The 26273-nt window shown below is 38.6% G+C and overlaps 1 protein-coding gene across 1 annotated transcript; it reads left to right on the plus strand.

Annotated features, from left to right (window-relative positions):
* Positions 1-5607: 5607 nt before the first annotated feature.
* Positions 5608-25364, plus strand: LOC131546758 (interferon alpha/beta receptor 1a-like). Its single transcript, XM_058786627.1, has 7 exons — positions 5608-5765; positions 7678-7807; positions 8259-8443; positions 11284-11438; positions 16766-16913; positions 17286-17440; positions 24688-25364. The coding sequence occupies exons 1-7, from the start codon at positions 5708-5710 to the stop codon at positions 24973-24975; spliced, it is 1119 nt and encodes a 372-aa protein (XP_058642610.1). The 5' UTR covers positions 5608-5707; the 3' UTR covers positions 24976-25364.
* The last annotated feature ends 909 nt before the right edge of the window (positions 25365-26273 follow it).

A 26273-nucleotide genomic window follows, 5' to 3' on the forward strand; every position in this document is an offset into this window, starting at 1 on the left:
GTCTTGAGCTGATCAGCAAACTGTGGTAGTGTTGGTTGATTGGTGTCTATATTTGTTCAAGCTTGACAACCTTATGACTTTATTTTCTATATATTTCTCATTACAGATAAGAACAAAGATTAAATTGTAAGAAGGGTTGCTTATAAAAGCATACAGTACATCTGAAACTGCTGAGACTGGGAAGGTTTTTGACTATATTTCCGACCAGGTACATTGTTCTGTCATTCTTAAATAGAAAACAAATCATCAATCATCATTTGCCTTTTTTGTGTGTGTGCGTGTAAGAAATATTAACATTTGTTGTTTTATTAGATCAGCTGCTATAGAAGACAAAATGAAATCTGAGTGCAGAGACAAGCAAAGGAATAGTAAGTATATTTCAATGTCGTATCTCCTCTGTTATAGAGATTTTTGAATCAGGCCTAATAGAGGGGGATTCGGTCAATCTTGGAAGAAAAACGTTAGCGACGTGTCCATTCCAGGTGGCTAATTTGTGCTTCTTTTCAGTCATTCATGTAAAAATCTGTTATCTAATTTTGTTTGTGGTTTTTTTTTTTTTTTCTAAAGCTGCAAGACACTACTGACTAGGCTGTGCCCAGGTCTCCGGAACCTGCGACGATGCTCAGCTCCATCGGCCCTTAGTCTGCGGCTTCGGATCCACCAGCTCTGTCTCCATCGGTCGGCCCCCAGATGTCGGCAGCCACACCATCTACATCTTGGCTCCTCCCTCCCTCGACTCCGCTGTGTGTTGTCAGTACTGGGATGCTCTGGGTCTGTGCCATGTGCCAAACAGCATCTAAGCCGCCAGGGCATCATCGTCATCCTCTCATCACCATGCCTACACCTTCTCCTCGTCCACCTCCAAAACCCCTCCATCCCTCCCTATTCTGTTGCTTGAACTTTATCATCTTCAATCTTTGTACACACATCTATTCACTTTACATGGTTTTTTTTCTTCAGAAAATTGCATTGTAATTTTTATTTATTCATTGATGTAAAATTCTTTACTTTTCAGTAATACAGTCAGGTATAACTGAAATGTTCTACAAATGGATAAGATGGCTCTTCCATAGCATTTCAGTCTTTTTTTCATTTGTTTTTTGTATAATGTTTTAAAATGTACTTGAGTATGTTTATAGTAATACAAAAATACTATAAACATACTTGTATTTCAAGTGCATTTTTTTTTTTTCACCAAAGTATATGCTGCTTTACTTTTTTTTTATGTACTTCATGAATATTTGTAATGTACACAATATAATACATTAAAGTTTTCTAAATATCAAAGTGTACGTGTGTGTATATATTGAAAATTATAATACTAATAAATATAATATAATATACTAGTAGTGTACTGCTAATGCATTTCTAATAAGCTGAAATACAATTGAAATGTATTTGAAGCACATTAAAACGATGCTTCAAATATACCTTACCTGTAGTTCATGAAGTATTAAAAGTACATTTTGAATGTATTTTTAAAAATACACTTAAATTGCACTAAATATACTTAAAGTGGTTCCAATTTAACACAATTTCAATATATTAAATATATTACAAATAGATTAAAATTGAACTTAAGCATATCTTGAAATACACTTAATATACTTAAAATTGTTCCAAAATAATACAATTAATATGCAATTAGTACAGTATAATATAAATATATTAAGTGTGTCTGAAAAAGCACAATTTAAATATATTTATTTTTCACCTGGGCCGCTATATAAGGAGTTACAGTAGTCCAATCTAGAGGTTATAAAAGCATGAATAATAGTTTCAGCATCTGCAAAATTAAGTGAGGGACGTATACAGACAATATTTCGCAGTTGGTAAAAGCATGATTTAACAATCTGACCAATGTGTGAATCAAAGCATAGCGCAGAGTCAAACAACACTCCCAAATTTCGCACAGTTGTTGAGGGCCTAATCTGGACACCATCAATATCTATGAAGATGTCATGCTGGGAGGAGCTCTGAGATTTAGAGCCAACTAGCAGGATTTCAGTTTTGTCCGCATTTAGTTGTAAAAAGTTATCTGACATCCAGGTTTTAAGTTCTTGAAGTCACAAAGCAATAGAAGGGGGTGGGCAAACTGAGCTTGGTTGAACTGTAAAATAGATTTGGAATATCATCAGCGTAACTACGAAAATTGAGACCATGACGTCTGATGATCTGACCCAGTGGCAGCACGTAAATGAGAAATAAAAGTGGACCAAGTACGGAACCTTGGGGTACACCACGGGAAATAGTGGCAGTCCAAGATCGATTCTTATCTATCCTAACAAATTGCTGTCTATCCGATAGATATGATGTTAGCCACTGAAGAACAGCACCATTGATACCTATAGCAGATAATCGAGAAAGAAGTATAGAGTGACAAACAGTATCAAAAGCTGCACTCAGATCAAGGAGAACCAGGATACTGTGGGCACCTGAATCAGAAACCTTAAGGAGATCATTAACCACTTTTAAAAGTGCTGTTTCTGTACTGTGAGAGGGACGGAAGCCAGACTGAAACTGCTCATAAAGATTATGTTTCTCTAAATGAGACTGCAGTTGTGCTGCAACTACCTTCTCAAGTATTTTAGCAACAAAAGGGAGGTTTGAAATTGGTCTAAAATTGTTCAGGTCTGTATTGTCAAGTCCAGGTTTCTTAAGGATAGGGGTGATGGCAGCAACTTTTAGGTCTTGTGGAACATAACCAGTGGCAAGAGATCTATTTATTATATGAGTAATAGGCTGGATGAGTAAAGGCAAAAGGGTTTTGAGTAAGTATGTTGGAATAGGATCAAGTGTGCAGGAGGCCGAGTTAGATTTGATAATCAGTTGTTCAACCGCAGATATATTTGTGGGAAAGAAAGTGTTGAGCGGCTGACCTATCAGACATGGAGAAAGGTGGGGAGAGACAGATGGGGAAAAATCTTGATAAATGTTATCAATTTTACATAAGAAAAAAGACTGAAAGCTTTCACAAAGATCAACAGAGCCATTAATAGCTGCAGATGATGGTTTAACAAGTTTGTTGATCTCAGAGAAAAGGGCTTTAGGTTTACACTTAGCTTTATTAATGACCGTAGAGAGATAGGTAGAGCGTGCAGTGTTAAGTGCTTCTTTATACTTCATTACTGAATCTGAAAAAGCAATAGCATGCACTACAAGGGAGGATTTTTTATGAAGTCTTGTTTAATGGCGACTAACCCTGCGTCCCAGTGTTCATACTATCCATCCTAAATAGTATGTGAGATTATAATAAGTGTGTCCCAAGGCATAGTATGTTGAAATGAGTATGCCAAAAGTCCCCGGATGGTCTACTACTTCAGGTCGATTTTTGAAGTGTGGATCCGTGCACACTCTAATGGCTAAAATTGCCCACAATCCATTGCGCTTTGGCGAAGGATTCGGTCCAGAAGTACAAACACGAATAAAACGCGTTACAAAAACTACAAACGTGGCGGATGCGCGATCGACGGTTTGGTAGCGAGGTTTACAAAAAGGGGGTTGAGTTACTAATAATCAACATTTAACCTGGTGAAAAAATATGTATTATATTTCATCTGTGACAGCAATGTGAACTTTTATAAACATCCATTTGGTCGTTACTTTTAAATGCATCATTATGCAGAAAACATGAGCAGAGTTCTCGCCATGAAAGAGAACAGACTGGCAGATCAACGAGCTACTTCTTTTCTCTCCAATATGGTATGAAATGAAATGTGGAGGATGTTAACAGTGACAAGATGATTGACAGCCCGGTTTACAGTAACAGGGTGCATACAGATGCGACAGTGATAGTATGTCCCAAAGCTTGGCTATCTTCTACTACACACCCAAAAGTGTGTACTTCTTCAACAAAAGAGTACATACTTTAAGGGCGCAGTATAAGTAGGCACATTGGGACGCAGAATATCTCTTTAGGAGCCAGACTCCGAAGTGCCGATCGAGGGATACTTTTCTATCCCAGAAGCCCACGCGAGAGGAAACGTCATCATCGAACGTGAAGGAGAACAGCGACGAGGGTGTTTACAAATTACAAACCAAAAACACGGTTCCTTGTGTTTAAATCACGTTTGTTGAGCTACTGTAGAGTAAACTGTTAACTTGTTGAGGGTGTAAGACGCTAGACAGTATAGTATATTTGTTATTTTTCTGTAAAAACATGTTTTATGTATAGCGAACAGCGGAGCTCCAGAAAACACACGTATGTGTGAATTTACATGAACCATATACATCTTAAAGACGATTACTAAATGTCTATTTAATATGTGACAGGAAAATGTTTGAAAATAATTGCATATGAGCACATCACAACATGAATCAGACATGATCTGAGTGAGGTATGTGTGCTATTATAGTAGAATTCACTGTTGTCAACACTGTTTATATTAGATGAATGGAATGTAAATAAACACATCTACATAAAGTAACTAAACACAAGTTATCTGTTTTATTTGTCCATTAGTATTGTTGATAAATTGAGGAGCATTTGTGTTGGATAAACTGTTAACACATCAGCGACTACCTCAACATGTAAATGCAGTATTGATCAGATAAATCACTGACTCTTGTCTGATGTTACAGGACAGATGAGACACACGTGTGTTTATCCGGTGAAGAGTGACTGATGGAGGAATGCTGCTATCAAAGACTCTCAGTGAGTACACTACAGACATCAATAAAACATATTTTAAATCTTAAGTTGTAGTTTATTTTAATTACTGTAATTTTAAACAGACTTTTCTGATTCTTGATTGCTGTACATTTGATGAAGAGCTTTTGTGGTGGAGCAGGTGACGGCGGTATTTGTGGAAAAAAAAGGAAAACCTGAAAAAAAAATATAAAGTAAGATAATTTTGTTACTTCTAATACAGAAATCAAATGATATTGTGCTGTTAAAATGACTGGTTTTGTATTATATTTGTGCATTTTTGCAGGATCTGAAATGTTCACAGACTGGTGAGGATGGAGAAGTCCACAGCAGCATCCTAGAAATGTTCCAGTGCCATGAGACGCTTCATCACTGCACCTGCCCTCATCATCTGGACCGGATGCTGGCGTGGTCTCTTCATCCTCAGTGAGCCCAGAGCCAGCAAGAGCATCCAGAGAAAGACCAAAAGTCATTGAGGATGTGATTTCGTTCAAGTTTGTTATGTGTGTTGCGTTTATAATTTTGTTCAGTGCATATGCATGCATTTATATTATAGTAGTACCTTGAAGAAATAAACTTAAAAAAATAAGCAGCTTTGAGCATTTTTGCCCAAGGCACAAAAAAGCATTTCCAAAAATCACATTTACATTTATTCATTTGGCAGACACTTTTAGATGCAAACAGGAGATTTAAGCTGGTTTTGCTTGTGGGTGAAAAATCTTGAACATAAAATAAAGAAATTAACAACATATTCAAAAGAGAACAATAAAAAATATATATAAAAACTTAAATCAAGCCAAAATGTTTTGGTTATACTACAATCACAATAAAAGGGCAGCTGTTTCTTCAAGACCACAAAATGAGCAAATTTCATCAACATCAAATTCCAAGCTCCATTCGTTTTGGCCCTAACGGCCTTCCATACCGCCGCTGAACAGCTGAGCCATCGAACAAACATCACTTCCGCGTGACTGAAGCTCTACTTCCTGTGTGGTGGACACGAGCAGAAGCGAAAGAACGCTGTGTTCAAACACAGAGCAGCAGCGCGATGCTCGGAACATGACGGCGCTCCGCTGCTTCAGCGTCTGTTCTCTGCTTCTGCTGAACGCGTCCGCGGGTGAGTTAATAATCTGACAGCGCCATGTGTGTCTCTGTACCGACACGCCTCGCTCTGTTTAGTGGTGGGCAAAGCGAGGCTTCGTGAAACATTGAAGCAGTCGAAGCTTCGAAACATTTCGACACCCGTCTCTCCGGTGACACCTAGTGGTCATTTTCAAGTATTGCTCTGAAACAGCGTCGACAAAGAAACAGTTAAGCGAATTGACGATTTATAACCTATGTTGTGTTAGTCGATGCACTAAGTGATTTGGGGGACCGTTAATATTAAGAGACTTATGTTTTAGACACCATATTTCCTGTTTTTGTTCCATTTCGCCAACAAAAAATCATTCCAAACAGCCACAGCACTGTTTTGTGTCTCTGAGCAACAGGATGATGGTGTTTAGTTCCTGAATGAATCAACCGTTAAATGATTCGGTTCAGTCACAATGACTCACTTGTTAACAGTGACTCGCTGCCACCTGCTGGCGGTTTTAATTTCACATTTAAAGTATCTTTTCATTTTAAAATAATTTCAAATATCAGTATTCAATGTTTTATGTTTAAAATATCAAAACATTATGCATTTGTAACTGCAGGTTAAAGCACTCCATGTCCCTCTGAGCTGCATTAAACAGTGTGTAAATGCATCTAAATGTCACTTCAGGTGCAACTTCTGCAAACATTAATTTTGTTGATACTGGTTTAATTTGTTTGGTAACAGCCTAAATGTCTTATTATGCTAATTGACTGATTAAATATAACAATTTGTTTCAAAAGATGCACACTTTTAGGGAACAAAATGGCTTTATTAAAAGTAAAATTGCCCATAAAAGGTAAAATCAATTTAAACTTATATGAAAAGATGAATTTCTATCAATTATGTGAACTGACCACACAGAATATGAAGAATATCAAAAACTGCAGCTGTCTACGGTAGTCAGATATCAGCACAATAACACACTCTGCAAAATATCATCTAATTATCGTTATCGAAAAAATCCCCAAAAATAGAGAGATCTTTTTTTTTCAATTTCTAAAAGTATATTTTACAGTCACATGTATGCAGATTGATCATAAACCGCTAAAAGGATTCCTATCAGTGGCCATCCTTCACAAAACCTAACATCTACCACAGTTTATCAGAACGTTTCAATTCAAGCATTTCAGTCAAATGTAATTCATGCAATATTTCAAACTTTAACCCACGAGAGAAAATCAACCCTCCGTAACAGTTTAAAATCAGCCCAATTTCATGCAAAAACTGTGGATTTGGCAATCCTGCAACGGTGACTGATTTCCTTCATTCTAGCAGCGCCCGCCTGTGACTAAACGAACCCGGGCCGAAGGCAGCTGACTACACTGAGTGTGGACCTGCCCTGTAGAGATCGGCCCATAGAGAAAGAGCTGTCTGTCACTCAGAAGTGTTCTGTAGAGTCGGCACGGCTCTGTCACATTATCACCGATGCTGAGACTGAGCCGGCAGTGCCGCATTTCTGCTGGAATCGGCCCGAATGTGCTTGCTATCTGGGGAGCCTGCTGCTTTTAGATTATGGGAGGCACTTCCGGTTTGGGGAATTTCCACCAAAAGACCAAAACAAATCATTTCAGTTTGACGTTCAGACGTCAGGAGAATGATGAAAGGCTCTGTGTTTTAATGTGACGTGCTGTAACAGTAATGCCTGTGGCACGAGCTCTTCTCAGTCGCTGTGTCTTTTCATCTGGATTGTTTTCACTTCTGATCCCTATTAGCAGTGTTTACTGGAATGTTTGTAAAGCAGGTGCAGGGCTCGCAAAATTTCTAAATCACTGGTAGTTATTCTGGCAGGCACTCTTAAGGTTTTGGTAAACCGAAATAATTGTGACTAGCCCACATAAAAAGACCATTGATATATAAATACGTGGGTGTGCTGTCTCTGTGTGTCTGGCAGGATTTGGAGATCTGAGGCGTCCTGAGAATGTCAGCATGGACTCGCTCAACACCCGTTATGTGCTGCGGTGGGACTGGCCTCACGAGACCGCCGCCAACCAGACCGCCACCTTTACTGCGCAGTATATACAGTAAGAGCCTTCGCTCATGCTTTGCTTCATGCACGTGACCCGTGTGTCCATGCTTATTTGGGTTTGTGACTGAATCAGCTGTTAAAGTGAAGAAAAAATACAGCTAATAGTTTGTACAGGTCATGAGACATCACACACTCTGTAATAGTTTGAGGTCGAGCACATGATCACAGTCTAATGTGTGACACAACATCGCTGCTGCTCATAGACGTGTCTCTGATCGTGGAAATGCTTCTTAATGTATATTAGGGATGTAGGCTGGGGCTTGGCAAAAACAGAAGCTAGTAAACCTTGGGATGTCCGAAAGAGGGGTGACATTTTAATGCCTCAGTGAACTCTAAATAAGAGATGTTCAGTTGTTTCCCTGAGACACTCATCTGTCCAGGATCAGATGACCAACTGACCTGGAGCCCCACACAACCACATCTAGCACATCTCCTTTATCTGACAGACCTCGGACACAGAAGAACAGTGAGAAGTACTGGACATCAGTGTGTGTCAATGTTTTGGAGCATCGCTGTGATTTCACTGGAGCTGATCTGCATTACAATGGCTTATATCTGCTGCGTGTGCGGGCCAACACGTCACAGCAGACCTCCGGCTGGGTCCAGATCAGATTCTGTCCTGATGAACATGGTGAGCTGTCTGTCTGTTAGTAGTCTGTCTGTCTGTCTGTCTCTCTGTCAGTACTCAATTCAGTTAAATTCATATTGCTTTATTGGCATGACATACTTGGATACATATTGCCAAAGCATTGTACATAGCAGAATAAAAACAAAACAAATATACATCCATAAATAAACAAAAGAAAATGCATCCATATATATCTATATAAACATTAATGTTACTACTAATGCAGATGTGTTCATTCTTTACTTCTTAGTTTATGGCATTTATAAATAGAGGTTGACCGATAGTGGATTTTACCGATAGCTAAGTTGGACCACACTGGCCGATACCGATTAATCAACCGATAGTTTTCAAAATGGATACTGAAAGAAAGCTAATGCTTTACTATTTATAAAAAATAAAAATAAAAAAAAACCTAGTAACAATACCGAACCATACTTTGTAAATGAATAAAAATGTTTATATTATTTACTACGTTGATCATTAAAGTTATTTCATAGTTTGCTAATGTTAAAAGGAAGAAACTTTTAAAATTTAAAAATGTAGCCTATTAGTTGCTAATAGTGAATGTTGAAATGAACACACTAACAAGGAACAATACTTCTACAGTTTTCATTAATGCTACGAATGGACTCTTATTGTTAAGTGTTACCATTTAATTTCAACAGGCATGCTTACAGATGGCCATCTTTAAATACCTACACAAGGCCATAGCATTGATAATTATCTAATCCAAAAAAAAAAAAAAAAATGTAGTCACACATCGGGCAAAAGCGCAGCGCTGTGTCTAGGAGAACTCAGAGGTATCACACACACACAAACACACACACACACCAGACGCTTTGCGTTCAATTCAAGTGGCGGTCTAAAACCATTTATTTAAATCACCAAACGGACATAAGTTTGCTTCAAGAATGAACAATGTGGCATAAATGAGTTTGAAGTTCGGTGTTTAAAAAAACAGAGCAAGCGGAAGGAGAAATCGCGATCTATTACAGCTCTCTACGTGAAGCATACAGACTTTATTAGAGCCACAGAAAGACAAACGTTTTGCTGAAAAAAGCACAATATATAATTTATAGCCTAGGATGAAGTCATTATGCATTCACAACGATTTGGGACAAATACAATGTAATTTAATAGAAAACTATGTGAATGGCGCTCTGTTCTCCGTCAGGCTTTTCTGTTGGCTGTATTTAAATGCGTGTCTGGAGTTTCCCGCTCTGTGCAGCGCGCAGTGTCACGTGTCAAAATAAACAACACGTGCTGTCCGTGATTTCCGCCTCTAGAGGCCGCTCTTGTACTGTATAATGCCAGCGGACCCTTCTCAGCCACTCCAGCAATGGTTGCAAACCGAAAAACTATCAGCATGGATTTTTGCCGATAACCGATAGTAGGCAATCAACTATCGGTGCCGATGAATCGGTCGACCTCTATTTATAAATATGTTGTGCTACCAAAGAGGAAGTAGGTCCTTTACCAAGTAATATTCCTAGTTTGTCATTTTCATGGAGTGACTGGAACTCAGGAATAATCTGATCTACGTTCGTTACAGATTAGCTCTTCTTTAGGTAACCACGTCTTTTTATGTCGTCCTCTTTCTATGGCCAGCTGGTGGTCACTCAGTCTGTACTTCGTCAGTAAATGACTGTTAGTTATATTCCTGACCGAGACCAGATAGTCAGCCAGACTGTACTCTCTGTTGAGTTTCAGATAACATTGGAGACGACTTTGGTCTTTGGTTTGTTCTTTCCAATTTTGTTTTGTTTGTTCTTTTTACTCTCTCTGTCAGTAGTCTTCACATAGCACCATTCACATAGTTTTCTATTAAATTACATTGTATTTGTCCCAAATCATTGTGAATGTCAATGATTATCAAGTGTTAAAAAATAGCATATAAAGTGTGTGAGTACACATACAATATCCATATGTATGTCATTTTAATGCTATGGCCTTGTGCAGATATTTAAAGATGGCCATCTCTAAGCATGATTGTTGAAATTAAATGGTAATACTTAATAAGAGTCCATTCGTAGCATTAATGAAAACTCTAGAAGTATTGTTCCTTGTTAGTGTGTTCATTTCAACATTCACTATTAGCAACTAATAGGCTACATTTTTAAAATTTTAAAGTTTCTTCTTTTAACATTAGCAAACTCTGAAATAACTTTAATGATCAATATTGTAAATGAATAAAAATATTAATATTATTTACTATGTATGGTTCAATACTGCTACTGTTTTTTTTTTTGTTTTGTTTTTTAAATAGTAAAGCACTAACTTTCTTTCAGTATCCATTTTGAAAACTATCGGTTGATTAATCGGTATCGGCCAGTGTGGTCCAACCTAGCTATCGGTAAAATCCACTATCGGTCGACCTCTAGTTAGTAGTCTGTCTGTCTGTCTGTCTGTCAGTGGTCTGTCTGTGTCAGTACTCTGTATGTCAGTGGTCTGTCTGTTTGTCTGTCAGTCTCTGTCTGTCTGTCCAGATCAGATTCTGTCCTTATAAACAAGGTGAGCTGTCTGTCTGTCTGGCTGGCTGGTTGTCTGTCTGTGTCAGTACTCTCTCTGTCAGTAGTCTGTAAGTCTGTCGGTAGTCTGTCTTGTCAGTACTCTGTCTGTCTGTGTCAATACTTTGTCTGTCAGTAGTCAGTCAGTCTGTCTGTGTCAGTACTTTGTCAGTAGTCGGTCAGTCTGTTTCAGTACTCTGTCAGTACTCTGTATGTCTTGTCAGTAGTCTGTCTGTCAGTCTCTCTGTCAGTAGTCTGTCTGTCTGTTCCTGGCCACTGGCGTTTGATTCTTTGATGCTGACCCCGGTTCTTTTCTTCTGCTCTCAACTGCTTTAGGTCCTCCCTTCAGCGTGAAGCTGAACTCGGTTGAAGGAGATCTAGAGATCATCATCACCAACCCTCTGAGCAGCACTAACCAGTCCATGAAAACTTTGCTGGACAACAGGTTTAGCTACCACATCCAGTACTGGAAGCGTTCTGAAGAGCCTCAGGTATATGTGCACATTCGCGCTGAAAGCTCTCGCATGGGTTTCAGCAGCAGCTGCGTGTGGATACTGTCTGAATGTGGCGTCTGCTGAGGACTAGTAGAAGCTGTGAACACAGCAGCATTTCTGAGATTGAAACTGAAGATATCTTGAAGTGATTTAAGTAACATGACCACATCCTGTAGAAAGATGGTGATTTCTGATTTCAAACCAGATTCTTTCCTCTCAAAAGGCTTAGTTAAAACTATTGTCACACACACTGGGCTCCAATAGTCTATGAACATGTGGGAAAGTTAAATGAAATATTTAGAAACTATTTAAATTTTAGTTTGTATTTTTGTTTACCCATAATAATAGGTATAATGATGATCGTTATTATTTAAATATTCACCGTTTTCAGTAAGTGTGTATAAAGCAAATGAGGTATCGGGCTTCTCGCAGCACACTGAGAGGTAGTCTCAGCCTCAGACGTCACACCCACGGAACGTTGGCTGAAAGTCTGATGCATATGGCACACAAGTGCAAACACTTCAGGAGTTTTGAAGTCGTCATTGGATTGGTTGAATTATACAGGATTTCCGGGAGACGTGTGTGTCGCGTTCTTTAACGTTCCGCCTGGAAACAAAGATGCCGTGACGCCAAACCCCCTCACGAAAGAAGAAAGCCGTCGTGTTTACAACTGTGACGACGAGTGCTTATTGGGATCAACTAAATGCTGGATTTTCAAAAGTATGTAAAATATTTGCGGCATAGAATCATTAAAATACGTCTGAGAGTTTTACACACCGGTAAATTTATATAGCGCTTTTAACAATACAGATTGTGTCAAAGCACTTAACAGTATCAAATTGGAGGATAGAGTGTCAGTAATGTATAATGATAAGATTAAACACTCAATTTTCAGTTAAAGGCATTTCATTATTGAATTCAGAGATGTCATTGTCTAGCTCGGTTTAGTTTAAATAGTATCTGTGCAATCAAATCGACGATAATCGCTAGAAATTAAGTGCCCCCAACTGAGCAAGCCAGAGGCGACAGCGGCAAGGAACCAAAACTCCCTCCGAGACAGAATGGAGAGGAAAAACCTTGGGAGAAACCAGGCTCAGTCGGGGGCCAGTTTTCCTCTGACCAGACAAACCAGCAGTTAAATTCCAACCGCAGCCGTGTCAGATTGTGTAAAGGGCTTATCTGATTCCCGTGGTCTTGTCCCGATGGAGCATTTTAATTTATAATTTAATGTATTTGTGGAAAAGAGGAAAAGAGGAAAACGCAGCGGTCTTCTTGCTAGGCAGAAGAGATGTGGGTTTTCATCGATATGGTTACACCGAGTTCGGCCTGGAAGCTGCAGGCTGTTTGGTTGCCGTGGCGCGTCGGAGCTGCGGCCTATCGGTCTCATCCCACTCCTTACGGTCACAACAGCCCCTTTTCGCCGATCATCAAGACAATCGTTATGACAAGAGGGGTGTAGATTTTCGGAACCTCCGGTCCTTGGAATACGTTAAATCAGCGGATTCGCTCATGTTTACTGGCCCACAGCAGGTGAAATTGGCAATGGCAAATGCAAGATCCATCAGTAACAAATCGTTTATTTTAAACAAATCTTTTATATCTCAAGATCTGGACGACTTATTTTTGACGGAAATGTGGCTCAACGCTGGTGAGTTGGATTCATTAGCAGATTTAACACCAGAGGACTGTGATTATTTCAATTCTCCAAGATTAGCGGGTCGAGGTGGAGGCTTGGCCACTGTTTTTAAAAAAAGTTTTAAATGTAGGCTAGTTCCTCTCACTCAGCATTATTCCACATTCGAGCTGCAGATATTAAGAATTAATTTATCCATTTCTGTGACTTGTGTCCTTATTTATAGACCTCCAAAATATAATAAGGACTTTATTCACGAGTTCGGGACTTTTCTGTCTAATATAGTTCCTACTGTGGACAAATTACTGATCTTGGGTGACTTTAATGTTCATGTATGTTGCCCTACCCATTATCTGGTGAAGGAGTTTATGATTTATTTGACCTCGTCCAACATATTAATGGACCTACTCATACACAAGGACATACTATTTGATCTTGTTTTATCTTTTGGACTTCCAGTATGTAACTTCAGTATTACTGAAAGTTGTTTGTCTGATCATATGCTGGTTATGTTTAATATATTACTCTCATACTCACTTTCAAGTGAGCACAATGATGTATATTACGCCCGAGTATTAACTTCCTCAACTGCAGAGGAATTTTCCAATGCATATTTAGAGTCCACAGCTAGAACAGTGTTAGAAGTGCCATCTAATAGCCACAATACTGAGGATCTAACTGTGTTGTTTAATGAGACTTGTACAAATATTTTAGATCTACTTGCACCACTAAAACCAAAAGTCTTTAAATCGAGCTCACACCCTTGGTTCAACCATCATACCCGTGCACTTAGGCGGGAGTGCCGTAAAGCAGAACGTAAATGGAGATCGGATAGGTTACAAGTTTCCAAGGAGATTTTTAACAACTGCATGTCGGCCTATCAGTGTGCTGTTAAAACAGCTAAAATTGAATATTTCTCAGATTTAATTTCTAAAAATCCTCATGATCCAAAAGTGTTGTTTAACTCATTTGATAAAGTGGTTAATCCCAAGAAATCATCATTTCCTGATGTTAACCCTGAGTTATGCACAAAGTTTTTAGATTTTTTTTTTTTAGGAGTAAGATTGAGGTTTAATATGAATCTATTCCGAGTATTTACTTTGCCTCCGAATCTTCCAATTCGGTGACTGTTAATGCTCAGTTAACGCATTTTTATTCAATTGATGTTGATAAATTGATAGAGTTAATTTTAAAATTAAAACAGTCTACCTCTCCAGCGGATTTTATGCCAACTCATCTCTTTAGAGAGGTGTTAGGTGTGATTGGTCCAGCCGTTCTGACTATCATCAATAGATCGCTGGTGCTCATAGCACCGAAACGGCTCTTCTTAAAGTGTCAAATGACCTCTTGCTCACTTTGGATTCTGGTAACTCTGCTATTTTAATTTTGCTCGACTTAACTGCCGCCTTTGATACAATCCACCATAGAATTTTGTTAGATCGTTTACAGCAGGAGGTTGGGATTAGTGGTAGTGCTTTACAGTGGTTTTCTTCTTATCTGTCTAATAGGTCTGTATCGGTTACAGTGGGTAATCATTCTTCTTCTGCAGTTCCTCTATCTTGTGGGCTCCCACAAGGGTCCATATTAAGTCCAATTCTGTTTTCTCTATATATGCTACTGTTGGGGAATATTTTTAGGAAACATGGGATTGCATACCACTGTTACACTGACGATAATCAGTTGTTTGTCCCATTACACTCAGTTGATAAGTCTTGTGCTACAATCGTCAAGTGGATGGCTAAGAATTTTCTCCACTTAAATGAGAGTAAAACAGATGTGGTTGTTTTCGGTCCTCTTAGCTCTTCGCCACTTATTTCTAGTTATTTGGGGCCTCTTTCTAGGAATATTCATCCATTCGCAAAAAACCTGGGTGTATTTTTTGACTCAGAGCTGAATTTAATCAAACAAGTTGATTAAAGTTGATTGTCACAGCCATATCACCCTGCAGCCCAAGACCGGTCACCCACTGAAGCTAAGCAGGGCTGAGCTGGTCAGTAGCTGGATGGGAGACTCCTGGGAAAACTAGGTAGCTGTTGGAAGAGGTGTTAGTGAGGCCAGCAGGGGGTGCTCATCCTGTGGTCTGTGTGGGTCCTAACGCCCCAGTATAGTGACGGGGACACTATACTGTAAAAAACACCGCCTTTCAGATGAGACGTTAAACCGAGGTCCTGACTCTCTGTGGTCATTAAAAATCCCATGACACTCATCGTAAAGAGTAGGGGTGTAACCCCGGTGTCCTGGCCAGATTCCCTCCACTGGCCCTTATCAATCATGGCCTCCTAATAATCCCCATCCACATGATTGGCTCTATCTCTCTCTCCTCTCCACCTGTAGCTGGTGTGTGGTGAGCGCACTGGCGCCGTTGTCCTGTGGCTGCCGTCGCATCATCCAAGTGGATGCTGCACACTGGTGGTGGTTGAGGAGAGACCAAACCCCCCCCCCCACACGATTGTAAAGCGCTTTGGGTGTATTGCAATACACATGAAAGCGCTATATAAATGCCTCATTCATTCATTCAAGTTAATACTGTGGTGAAAACTAGTTTTTACTATTTAAGGTTAATATCTAAGATTAAACCAATGCTCTCATTTAGAAATCTGGAGATAATCATCCATGCTTTTATATCATCAAGATTGGATTATTGTAATGTTGTGTATTTAGGAATTTCTCAGTCTTTGGTAAATCGATTACAGCTTGTCCAAAATGCTGCTGTCAGACTATTGACTGGTAGAAGAAAGAGGGATAGAATAACTCCAATTTTAGCATCTTTGCATTGGTTACCTGTTACATACCGGATTGATTTTAAACGGTCTCGCACCTTTGTATTTGTCAGATCTGGTTCATTTGCATAAACCTGTGAAGAACTTGAGATCTGTTGACAAACAATTGCTCCAGGTACCACGGTCCCGACTTAAGCGAAAAGGGGATCGGGCCTTTTCGATTGCCGGTCCTCGGCTATTGAATAATCTACCTCTAGACATTCGGGATGCCCCCTCAGTGTTCACTTTTAAAACGGGTTTGAAGAAGCATTTTTATTTTATGGTGTTTGAATCTGACTTAGCAGAGACGTAATGTATGTTTTCTTTTTTAAGATGCTGTGTTTGTCATTGTTATGTTTGGTTTTTCTGGAATGCATTGTACAGCACTTTGGGCTGCTCTGAAGGCAGTAGAAATGTGCTATATAAGAAAATAAACTAAACTAAACTTGTGTTTTATTCATTATTTGAAGTTTTTCAGTCTGTCAGTCTGAAGGTCTATCTACGCGAGACTAACTGAGAGGTGAACTCGCACTAGTCTGCAGGTTTGTGTTTCACCGGTGCTGTGTGATGGGTAATTGTAGCATAGCAGCATAAATAGACACTGATGCTGCTCATCAAATGATGCTTAGTCATCAGAGAGTTTGAGTGTTTCCCCATCTCACGGGTGAATGGTTTCATTATATCATGAGATGTGCCACAAAACAAAATATGTTCACATCAGTTAAAGTGTGTGCTGATCAACAGTTAATCTAGGCAGGAATAATAAGTGCAGTGAAAGTATAGTTCATTGTTATTTCAGAATACCTGATGCATTCAGTCGTGTTCACGGACCTTCTTATTTTACGGCCGTGACTGCTGTGTTTTCAATGCAGTATTACTGTGTAGATGGCACTGCTGAGTGACATCATTTCCTGCTCTGACTGTCCCTGCAGACGGCTAAAGTCCTGGAGACGAAGAATAATGTGGTGACGCTGACTGAGCTGGACAGACAGACGTGGTACTGTGTGAGAGTTCAGAGCCGTGATGACTTCAGTGAGAAGAGCAGTGTCTTCAGCGACACACACTGCACACGCACTGAAGGTCAGCAGCTCCGTCACACACACGATTACATCATGTCAGATTGAAGAAAATATGTGTAACATGCAGCCACAGAAAGAAAAAACAGTGCTCCAGCGGCACGACTTAACCTCAAACATCTGGCACTGTACCTAGTAAAGGCTACCGTTTTGGGAAAACGATTCATTTAATAAATGTCATAAACTCATACCTGTGAGTTCTTGTAAGTAATTTACATGGTTATACATCCACATTCATGAGCATTAATTCCCTACATGTATGGATGATGTTACATAAGGCAGAGTCAGTGCTTACGGCGGCAAGTGAATCTTCTGTCAGACGAATGTGTGTGTGACATACAGTGACACTACGAATGAACGCTGTGTGTGATTTCAGGTCAGATGCCGTACTGGCAGATATTCCTGTACTTCCTGATTTCTCTGCTGCTGTGCTTCCTGCTGCTGCTGCTGTACTTCTGCTTTAAGAAGATGTTTCCGCTCCTCAAGAACACCTTCTGCCCAGCCATTCAGCTCCCGGATCACATTCAGGAGGTACAGAACATTTATACTCTGTTACCTGCTTCAAATTCATCTGATATTGTACGGTTTCAAATACATTTGATGCGTCTCAGGTCAGTTTCTGCATTTTAGTAGTTATCAGCTCTATACAGGAATAAAGACAGTGTTGGCAGTGGGTCAGTCTCACGTCTAGCTGATTCCGAGCCGATCCTTTTATTGCAAGCGGTGCAGGCATTCAGTGTAAACAGCGACTGATCATGTATTTCTGTCGTGCCAGATGAGGCTTGCACAGCCTGAGTGAGTGTGTGAGAGAGACAGCACACACAAAGTAACAGATGCATACAGCGGCAGAAAAAAAAAAGATATTTACAAAATATGATTTAGATAAGCAACATTATACGGCCATGATGTTTCCCCGAATATCAATATCAACACGATTGCAGTGTGACACTGATTTTATACAATAGTATTTCAATAAACAAGAAGTTAAAATTAAGTGACTTAGATTTTAGACAAAATATTGACACTTTTTGCTCAATTTCGCTGATGAAAATAGTTCCAATCAAAGCCACAGCAGAACTGTTGTGTCTCCAAGCAACACAGCGGTGTTTCGTTATCGTTACTGAATGAATCCACTTTTTTGAACGAATCGAGTGAGTCAATGATTCAGTGGCCCGTTCATAAGGACAGTCACTTGCCTCGTTTCTGAATGAATCAGCCGTTTGAATGAATCTGTTGAATGAATGAATAAGTGACTCACTCATTAAAACAGACACTTGCCGCCACCTACTGGTGGTTTAGTCATATTTAAAAGTATCATTGCATTTTTTCAACATTTATTTATGTTTAAAAAAAGTCAAACATTAATCTTATAACATTATGTATTTGAAATTTTGCCGTGTAAATGCATTTATGGCACCTTAGCTTCATCAAATTGTCTGTGTAAATGCATCTAATAACACTTCAGATGCAGCTTCTGTTTCTTCTGCAGCGTGAAGATGGAGTTTGTTAATAATAATTTCATTTGAATGGTAACAACTCTACAGTTTCTTATTATGCTAACTGAATTAACTGAAACAAAGTAAGAATTCGATGTTTATTAAGGTTGGGGGGGGGGGGGGATGACCATTTATGAACATAGTGGGAAATGACATCTGTTTTGTTACATACAGCTCATTTTAAGTTAACTATTTCTTCCTCTTTCCAGTCACAGAGCACTTTATTTTGAGAGTTGTTTAAGGGAGGGAAGAGCTGTAACTTCCAGATTGGGGGAATTGTAATGTTTAATAATTTCTTATAATTATGTAAATACTTTTTTGCATTGAAATTTGCATAGATATTTGTTTGTATATTCTGTCAATTATAGTTCTTAGAAACAAAATCTGTATCGGCAGGTCACACTTACAAAAAATCGGATTCGGCCAAGAACATTGCAATTAGTGCATCTCTAGTTTTAATTTGTTTCTCATCCAGCTCTTTGTATCAGCTGGTTCTCTGTTGTTCCAAGTGTTTTTGTTTTTGTTTTTTCTTTAACTGGGCGCTCCTTGCTCTTCTAGTCGTATATCAAAAGTTTACCCTTGCAGTTAAGTGCATTTTTATCAATCAATCACATTTATTTATATAGCACATGTTGGCTTTACATACCAGGACCTAACACATTCATACAATCTAGGATTATAAAATAAATACAAAATCATACAAAATTAAGTAGAGTCAAATGCAAGTGAAAAAATTTGTCTTTAAATGATATTTAAATGCATCAAGAATAGCACAAGATCTAAAATGAAGAGGTAAGCTGCTCCATAAGTGAGGAGCTGCAACAGAGGTTGCCTTTCGATTTTAACCAAGATTTAACTGAAACCTCTGTACAGATCTTAATGGCCTAGAGGACATGTGTAACTGAAGAAGTTGGGTGCCAACCCATTTAAACCCTTAAAAACAAATAACTTCTTATACAGGTGCATCTCAATAAATTAGAATGTCGTGGAAAAGTTCATTTATTTCAGTAATTCAACTCAAATTGTGAAACTCGTGTATTAAATAAATTCAGTGCACACAGACTGAAGTAGTTTAAGTCTTTGGTTCTTTTAATTGTGATGATTTTGGCTCACATTTAACAAAAACCTTTAAAGGGAGGTAAAGCTGAGTGTCATCAGCATAGAGATTGTGTTTCTGACAAATATCAGCCAGAGGCAGCATATAGATGTTCAATAATACTGGACCCAATATAGATCCTTGAGGGACCCCACATTTTGTTATAGCAGAAGAAAATGAAAAAATGTCCTAATTGCACAGAAGTTCTCCCAGAAATATAGAAGGCAAACCAATTAATTTCCTTGGCAAGAGCATTTCCTTGGATCCCTGCCCACAGTCTTAAAAGGGTAATCGGATGCAAAATTCACTTTTACATGTCATTTGAAGGTAAATGTGTGTTGGCAGTGTGTGTACACATCCACCCTATAATGATAAAAATCCACCCAGTGCGTATTTGTTTTTAAATCCCCAATAATAATGATCACTTTCTCAGATCAGGCTGTTCTGAGATTCTTTGCAGAGTGACATAGTTCTGTGAAGGTCGCTCCCTGACTATTGACTGACACGGCCGTTTTATCGTAGACCCGCCCTGAGTGAGCTGTGAACAGTCCGCCGTTGTTTCGACGCTGAAGCAGGGGTAGACAAGATTGACTACGTTTACATGGACATCAGTAATTTAATTATTTACCTTTTTCTAAATAAGACAACATTAAGCTGTTGACATGAGTTGCTTTTAGAATATCCCTTTCATGTTCCCATTTTACATGTTATAGTACATAGATCAATTAACGGCACACATCATTACGTCCCCACGCTGCGCCATCCGATGTCCCCTCCAGAATTTCACACATACATATAGTTCATCTTCGTTATGGTGCCATTATACAGTTTTGGGTGTTTCATTTTTAATTTACTGAAAGCTTCAAGTGCAGTTAATTGTTTGTCATGCTATGCGTGCAAACAGACGATGGCGCTGTTGAAGCCATGCTCTTTTGTTTGCCGTTAAACGGTGGATCACTGCTGTGTATATCCTGTCACAAAATGTGGTGAAAAATCGGTAATAGTGTGATTAAGGTGTGTACATGTCTATACTGCACTTAGATAATGCGACTAAAATATGTATACTCCAAATGTCTTAATTCGATTTGTGTTTACTTCGAGTATGACTTTAGCCGGATTAAGGTCATCAAAAATCTCTGTTTACATGGTAGACTCTTAATCAGAGTATTGTCTTAATCATGTTAAAATCTGAATATTGTTGTTCATGTAAACGTACTGAATGTCTCCTAAGTGATTGAGGTGTTCTGTTGTAGTGTTGTCAAAAGTACAGGCCGCGATACCATTCGGTACTGAATTTTTTTAAATGTCCATTTCCCGCTAACATTTGAGTGCTATTGAGCAGATTCTTACATGGCGCTGATTGGTCGTAGTGTTCAAAAGTGTTCACGCTAATGAATCTAATAGAAATACAACAAAAGCAAAAAATGATTCAAAACAAAAAGAATATGAAAAAACATTCGTTTTTTTATGTTCATGGGAAGGGTCGAATAAGTAATAAATGGACAGTTGCTTTGTTTTTCCTTTTTGAAGACAAAAAAAAAAGAAATTATTTGAAGGGACACAGCCTGTAAAATCATCAAACTACAAATGCTGAAGATTTCAGGCCACATTAACCTTTCATTAGCCTGGTAATACCAAACTCTGCTACTTCGCTTTGCTTCGTAGACAGAGCCTGGAAGGGCATAATTGACAAGCGTTTACTTTCTCGTGGGCGGGCGCTTGTCTGAAGTTTAAAATCTTTGGTGTACCGTAAGCCAATCACATAACGGTTGGTTATGACGTATGTTATGCGCCGGCTCGGCCGGCTCGAACTTCTGCTGTAAACACAGTTATGCGGCGAAAACAAAACCATCGAGAGGAATACCGGAGTGAAGATGGCTGTGAACGACTTTTGCAGATTATGTGAAGTAAATCTACGCATCCACAATTATCGCCTTGCCGAACCTTGCCCTCCCCAGTTTCTCGCTGATGATCGGTAACAGTTGATAAATTAAACTTAGGGCCACAACATTATGGAATTAGATTTGTGCCAAATAAAATGAATGTAATTTTTAAAGAAACGTATGAAAATATCAAGTGAAACTGAATAAAATGTCTTTGAAACTAAAAAATAAATAAATTACAGGCAAAATCTTTGACCTCGTTTTTAATACACTGCAGGTTTTGTAACTGTTTTCTCATCTTTCATTCGTTGATCTGTACTTACAAATGCACTTCCAGAGTTTTCATTTACGCTTCTGAAGTTTTCGTTCGCCATTCTGACACAAAGCTCTCGTGGGGGCGGGGCTAACAGCGGTGTGTTCTCATTGGCTACTGAGTGTTTGATTGACAGCTTCTTGACCTGGAAGTGAAGGCGTCAGTATCGTTGCGCCTGTGTGGATGTGAGCGTCTGTTAGCGGCTTCCTATTTCATTTTAATGATATAAAGTTAGGAGTTTTGTTTTTGAATTCAATCTGTATTCATCTGTTGCTACTACTGTCAACATAAGCTTTTAGGAGCATGAGAAAACGCGAGAGAAAAAGGTCATATTGAGGTTTAATTATTAAAGTACTGTAATACTGGAAATATTGTATAATGTCCAGTGTTCTCTTATTATATGTGTTTATTGCTCTTGATTCTTTTGCATTGTAGGGTCTAATTAGGTTGAGCTGTTACATTTGAAATACAATACTATCCTGTGATATATTCAGACATCAAGAAAGTCTCACTCCAACCAGGCAATCAAGCTCGTTTCATTACATATCCCACACAAACAATGTTCTTGCTGCCAATTGTTTTTATCATGCTGATAATTTTTAGTTAACATCATCTAACATTTAAAATTGGAAATACATTTTTAACAATCATCAACTCTTTCAAGTGTGACTTTTATAAACCAGTTGAATGAATGTAAATGAAAATATGAATTAATTCAAATAAATTGACATTCTTTGTCACTATAGCATATACACAAGTATCAAAGTGAAAGTCTTTGATGCAATTATGTTGTGACAGGAAAGACCAGAATCCACAAAACACTAACTGCATATATACATAATGCACAGTATTATTATAATTTACATTACCACACAAAATGCACAAGAACATAACATACAGAATGTTTAAAATTCATATGTTTTAAACACTGCAATGATCCTTTCAACAGTTCCTGTTACAGTACAAGTTACAAAACAGTGAATGAGTATGTAATGTACTGGAGTGCAATATCAGTCTTTACAGGGATAGTCCACGCCAAAAAAAGAAAATTCTTTCATTTACTCACCTTCATGCTATTCCAGATGTATATAACTTTCTTGATGCAAAGATTTTTAAGAAAATAATCCATTTCTGAGAATCCACATCACACAAGTGAACTGTAACCCATGCACATTTGACAGTTGAGTGGAAGTGATTATTAATAGTCAAAAGTTTATATTATTAGTGTTTTTCTTATCTGTTGTTTCACTTCAAAAGATACTGATTTAAAAACTAAGGTCAGATGGATTACGGTCATGGTCGCTGTGTGTGGTTTTTAAAGCATCTTTAGGACTCACAGAGATTAATTATTTGCCTAAAAATCTTAACTTGTGTTTACCTGTCCAGTAGAAAGAAAGTACAGTAATATGCATTTGAGACAGCATGAGGGTGAGTAAAATTAAAAATATATATTTTTATTTTTGAACTATCCCCTTAACAATCACATGCTGTTGGTATGCCAATCCAAGATCAGCATAGACTAATAAGAATAAAGTGCAACCTCTTGTGTACAGTGTTTGTTTTATCTAGAGCTCCAAAGAAGTACAAATATTTGCATAATATCAGGTGCCTGAAGATCAAGATCCCAGTCATTCAAAGGTGATGTGTCTGAACACAATAAGATTCTTATCTGATGAGGGCAGTGGATCTCTGGTGCTATCACTACATCCTCTGGGTCAGCATCAGAAGTTCATGGAAGAGTTGCTCTTCTCTCTGGAAACAGAGAAAGGACATGTATCATAGTCTAACAATACAAACTGCTTTGAACTCCCATGGCACATTTCAAACTTAAAATATTTCAAACAAATAAATACACAATATAATTATTTAATATATATATTAGTATTAACTTGGTACTAAAATACCTCAAAGTTATGTACCATTAATCATCTGTAATACCGCTGTGTAACCATTAGATGGCACTGTGTATACCCTAGTTGCTGGAAACTGTTTTCAGTCATAATTATTTGCATGTATTAGGTTTTGCATTTGGATATATATTTAGGCATTATTTGTCAAAGTTTGTTTGTAAGTCTGTAACTATGTGTAGATAACCAGGTCCTGTGATTGGACTAAATCAAGAACACTTACCGTGAGTATCCTGATAACAACGATGATTGATGATCATGATGATTATATCATTCATCTGTGCTATTCCTAAGAAATCATCTCATCAATGTAGTGTAGCAGCAGAAAAATACTGATAAAATAATAATAAAAAGTCTTTATATATCATTTTATATCATTAAAATGAAATAGGAAGCCGCTAACAGATGCTCACATCCACACAGGCGCAACGATACTGACGCCTTCACTTCCAGGTCAAGAAGCTGTCAATCAAACACTCAGTAGCCAATGAGAACACACCGCTGTTAACCCCACCCCACGAGAGCTTTGTGTCAGAATGGCGACGAAAACTTCAGAATAAATGGCGAAAACTTTAGAAGCGTGAATGAAAACTCTGGAAGTGCATTTGTAAGTACAGATCAACGAATGAAAGATGAGAAAACAGTTGCAAAACCTGCAGTGTATTAAAAACGAGGTCAAAGATTTTGCCTGTAATTTATTTATTTTTTAGTTTCAAAGACATTTTATTCAGTTTCACTTGATATTTTCATAAGTTTCTAGAAAAATTACATTCATTTTATTTGGCACAAATCTAATTCCATACAACATCACCTCCATTCAAAATGTGAACCAGACACTCTTCTTGTTCCGGCTTCAGTTGGCAAATGCCGGGAATATTCTCCACAACAGAGCGAATAGCATCCCGTGTCTCCATGTCCGCTGACGTTTTAGATTTCCCTCACCTAAACCTAAACTACAATCTTAAATTCGGCGCTTAGCATCTACGTCACGGCTCTCAGCCCGCCCTCTGTTCGTTGATTGGTCACCCTATCATTTAAATACATGTGTGTTCTCTCTCTCTCTCTCTCTCTCTCTCTCTTCAGCTGTGGTTAAATGAATCCGAGAAGCCGCAGCTGCTGGCTCCTGAGTCTCCAGAGTCTGTGTATGAGCCGCTGGTCGTGGTCAGTGCTGAGCTGGACGCTGTGGCGGTGGATGAGCGCTCACACACTGGGGATCAGGACTCCAGCGCACACAGCAGCGGAGACTCTGGCGTTTACTCCACAGAGGAGGACTCCTGTCACAGATCCACCACACACGCTGACCTACAGATGAGCAGCAGAAAGCACAGAGAAAAGCTGCATGATGGGATGCTGCTGGACCCCTGTGCTTGAAACGGTCAACAGATGTCAGATGGACATGACTCTAGCTATTTGCAGCTTTGCCTTTCTCTCTTCCAACATCTGTCAGCTTATTGTACATGTAGAGACAGCAGCACCTTACTGAGGTTTACGACATTTGTGCCATATTTGTCATATCTGTTAACATGCAGATTTCTTATGATTCTTATAGAATGTTAATTCATTGTTGTCACTTGATGTCATTTTTGTTAGCTTTTACAATAGCTTTCCTGTAGCTCAAATAGTAGAGCATGGTGCTAGCAATGCCAAGATCATGGTTTCAATTCCCAGGGAAAGCAAGAGCTGATAAAATGTAAAAGAAACAAAACATTGTGAACCCTTTTAAGCCAAAGACAACCATAAAACAAACAACAATAAACCAATTTGAGTTGCGTTGAGGTATTATTCCATTTTGCCCTCCTTTCTTAAAGGAGTAGTTTACTTTCAGAATGAAAATTCTGTCATTGTTTACTCAACCCCCCCCCCCCCCCCCCCACGTGTGTGTATGTGTTTTATATATTTAGCACCACCTTGTGAAAGTTTGATGTAAGGTCAAAAAAAGTCACTGTTTTCTCAGTGGTTAGTTCAGGTCATGTGACTCTTCAAGTCAAGGGTCAAACAGGAAATGAATGCAGTATTCTAGATTGTCTCCATGCTGTTAGCCAGAAATTCATCCTCACGGTTTCCTTCATATGTTTTGCTTTGGACAGCCTTTGCTCTGTTTGTTACCGTCTTCAGTGTTTATACAGATATACATGTGTATGTAATCTGGAATTCATAGGTTTAATGTAAAGAACAAAGTGCTTTATGGCGATTGCATTTGTTAAGATTAGTAATATTAAGCTAAATGTTCATAGAGGCTGTTTGTAAGCAATCATTTGTGAACTTTTTTAACAAGATATTTGTAATTTTGCATTTCAGTTTTATAAAAAAAGATAGAAAAGAAAAAAAAACATCAGTAAAAATGCCTGAACTGTACTTCTATTATCTGATCCTGTCAGATTTTCGAATCAGTGGCAGAATATTTGATAATGTAGTGTTGTGCTGCGTTCCAATGCGCCTACTTCTACTACGCCCTTAAAGTATGTACTCTTTTGGTGAAGAAAAAGTATGCACTTTTGAGTGTGTAGTAGAAGATAGCCAAGCTTTGGGACATGCTATCATTATCTGCGTCTTTAACGGACCGCTCTGTCGCATCTGTTACACGCACCGTCACTGTAAACTGGGCTGTCAATCATTGTCACAGTTAATATCCTCCACATTTTATTTCATTTAACTTCCTACCATATTGG

This window comes from Onychostoma macrolepis, chromosome 09 (assembly GCF_012432095.1).
Source record: "Onychostoma macrolepis isolate SWU-2019 chromosome 09, ASM1243209v1, whole genome shotgun sequence".
Taxonomy (NCBI): domain Eukaryota; kingdom Metazoa; phylum Chordata; class Actinopteri; order Cypriniformes; family Cyprinidae; genus Onychostoma; species Onychostoma macrolepis.

What these genes read in the sequence shown, in the direction of transcription:
- LOC131546758 (XM_058786627.1), top strand. Translation starts at nt 5,708, where the DNA reads ATGACGGCGCTCCGCTGCTTCAGCGTCTGTTCTCTGCTTCTGCTGAAC. An exon ending in TTTACTGCGCAGTATATACA is followed by an intron (nt 7,808 to 8,258) that starts GTAAGAGCCTTC and finishes TTTATCTGACAG; the next exon opens with ACCTCGGACACAGAAGAACA. An exon ending in ACACTGCACACGCACTGAAG is followed by an intron (nt 16,914 to 17,285) that starts GTCAGCAGCTCC and finishes GTGTGATTTCAG; the next exon opens with GTCAGATGCCGTACTGGCAG.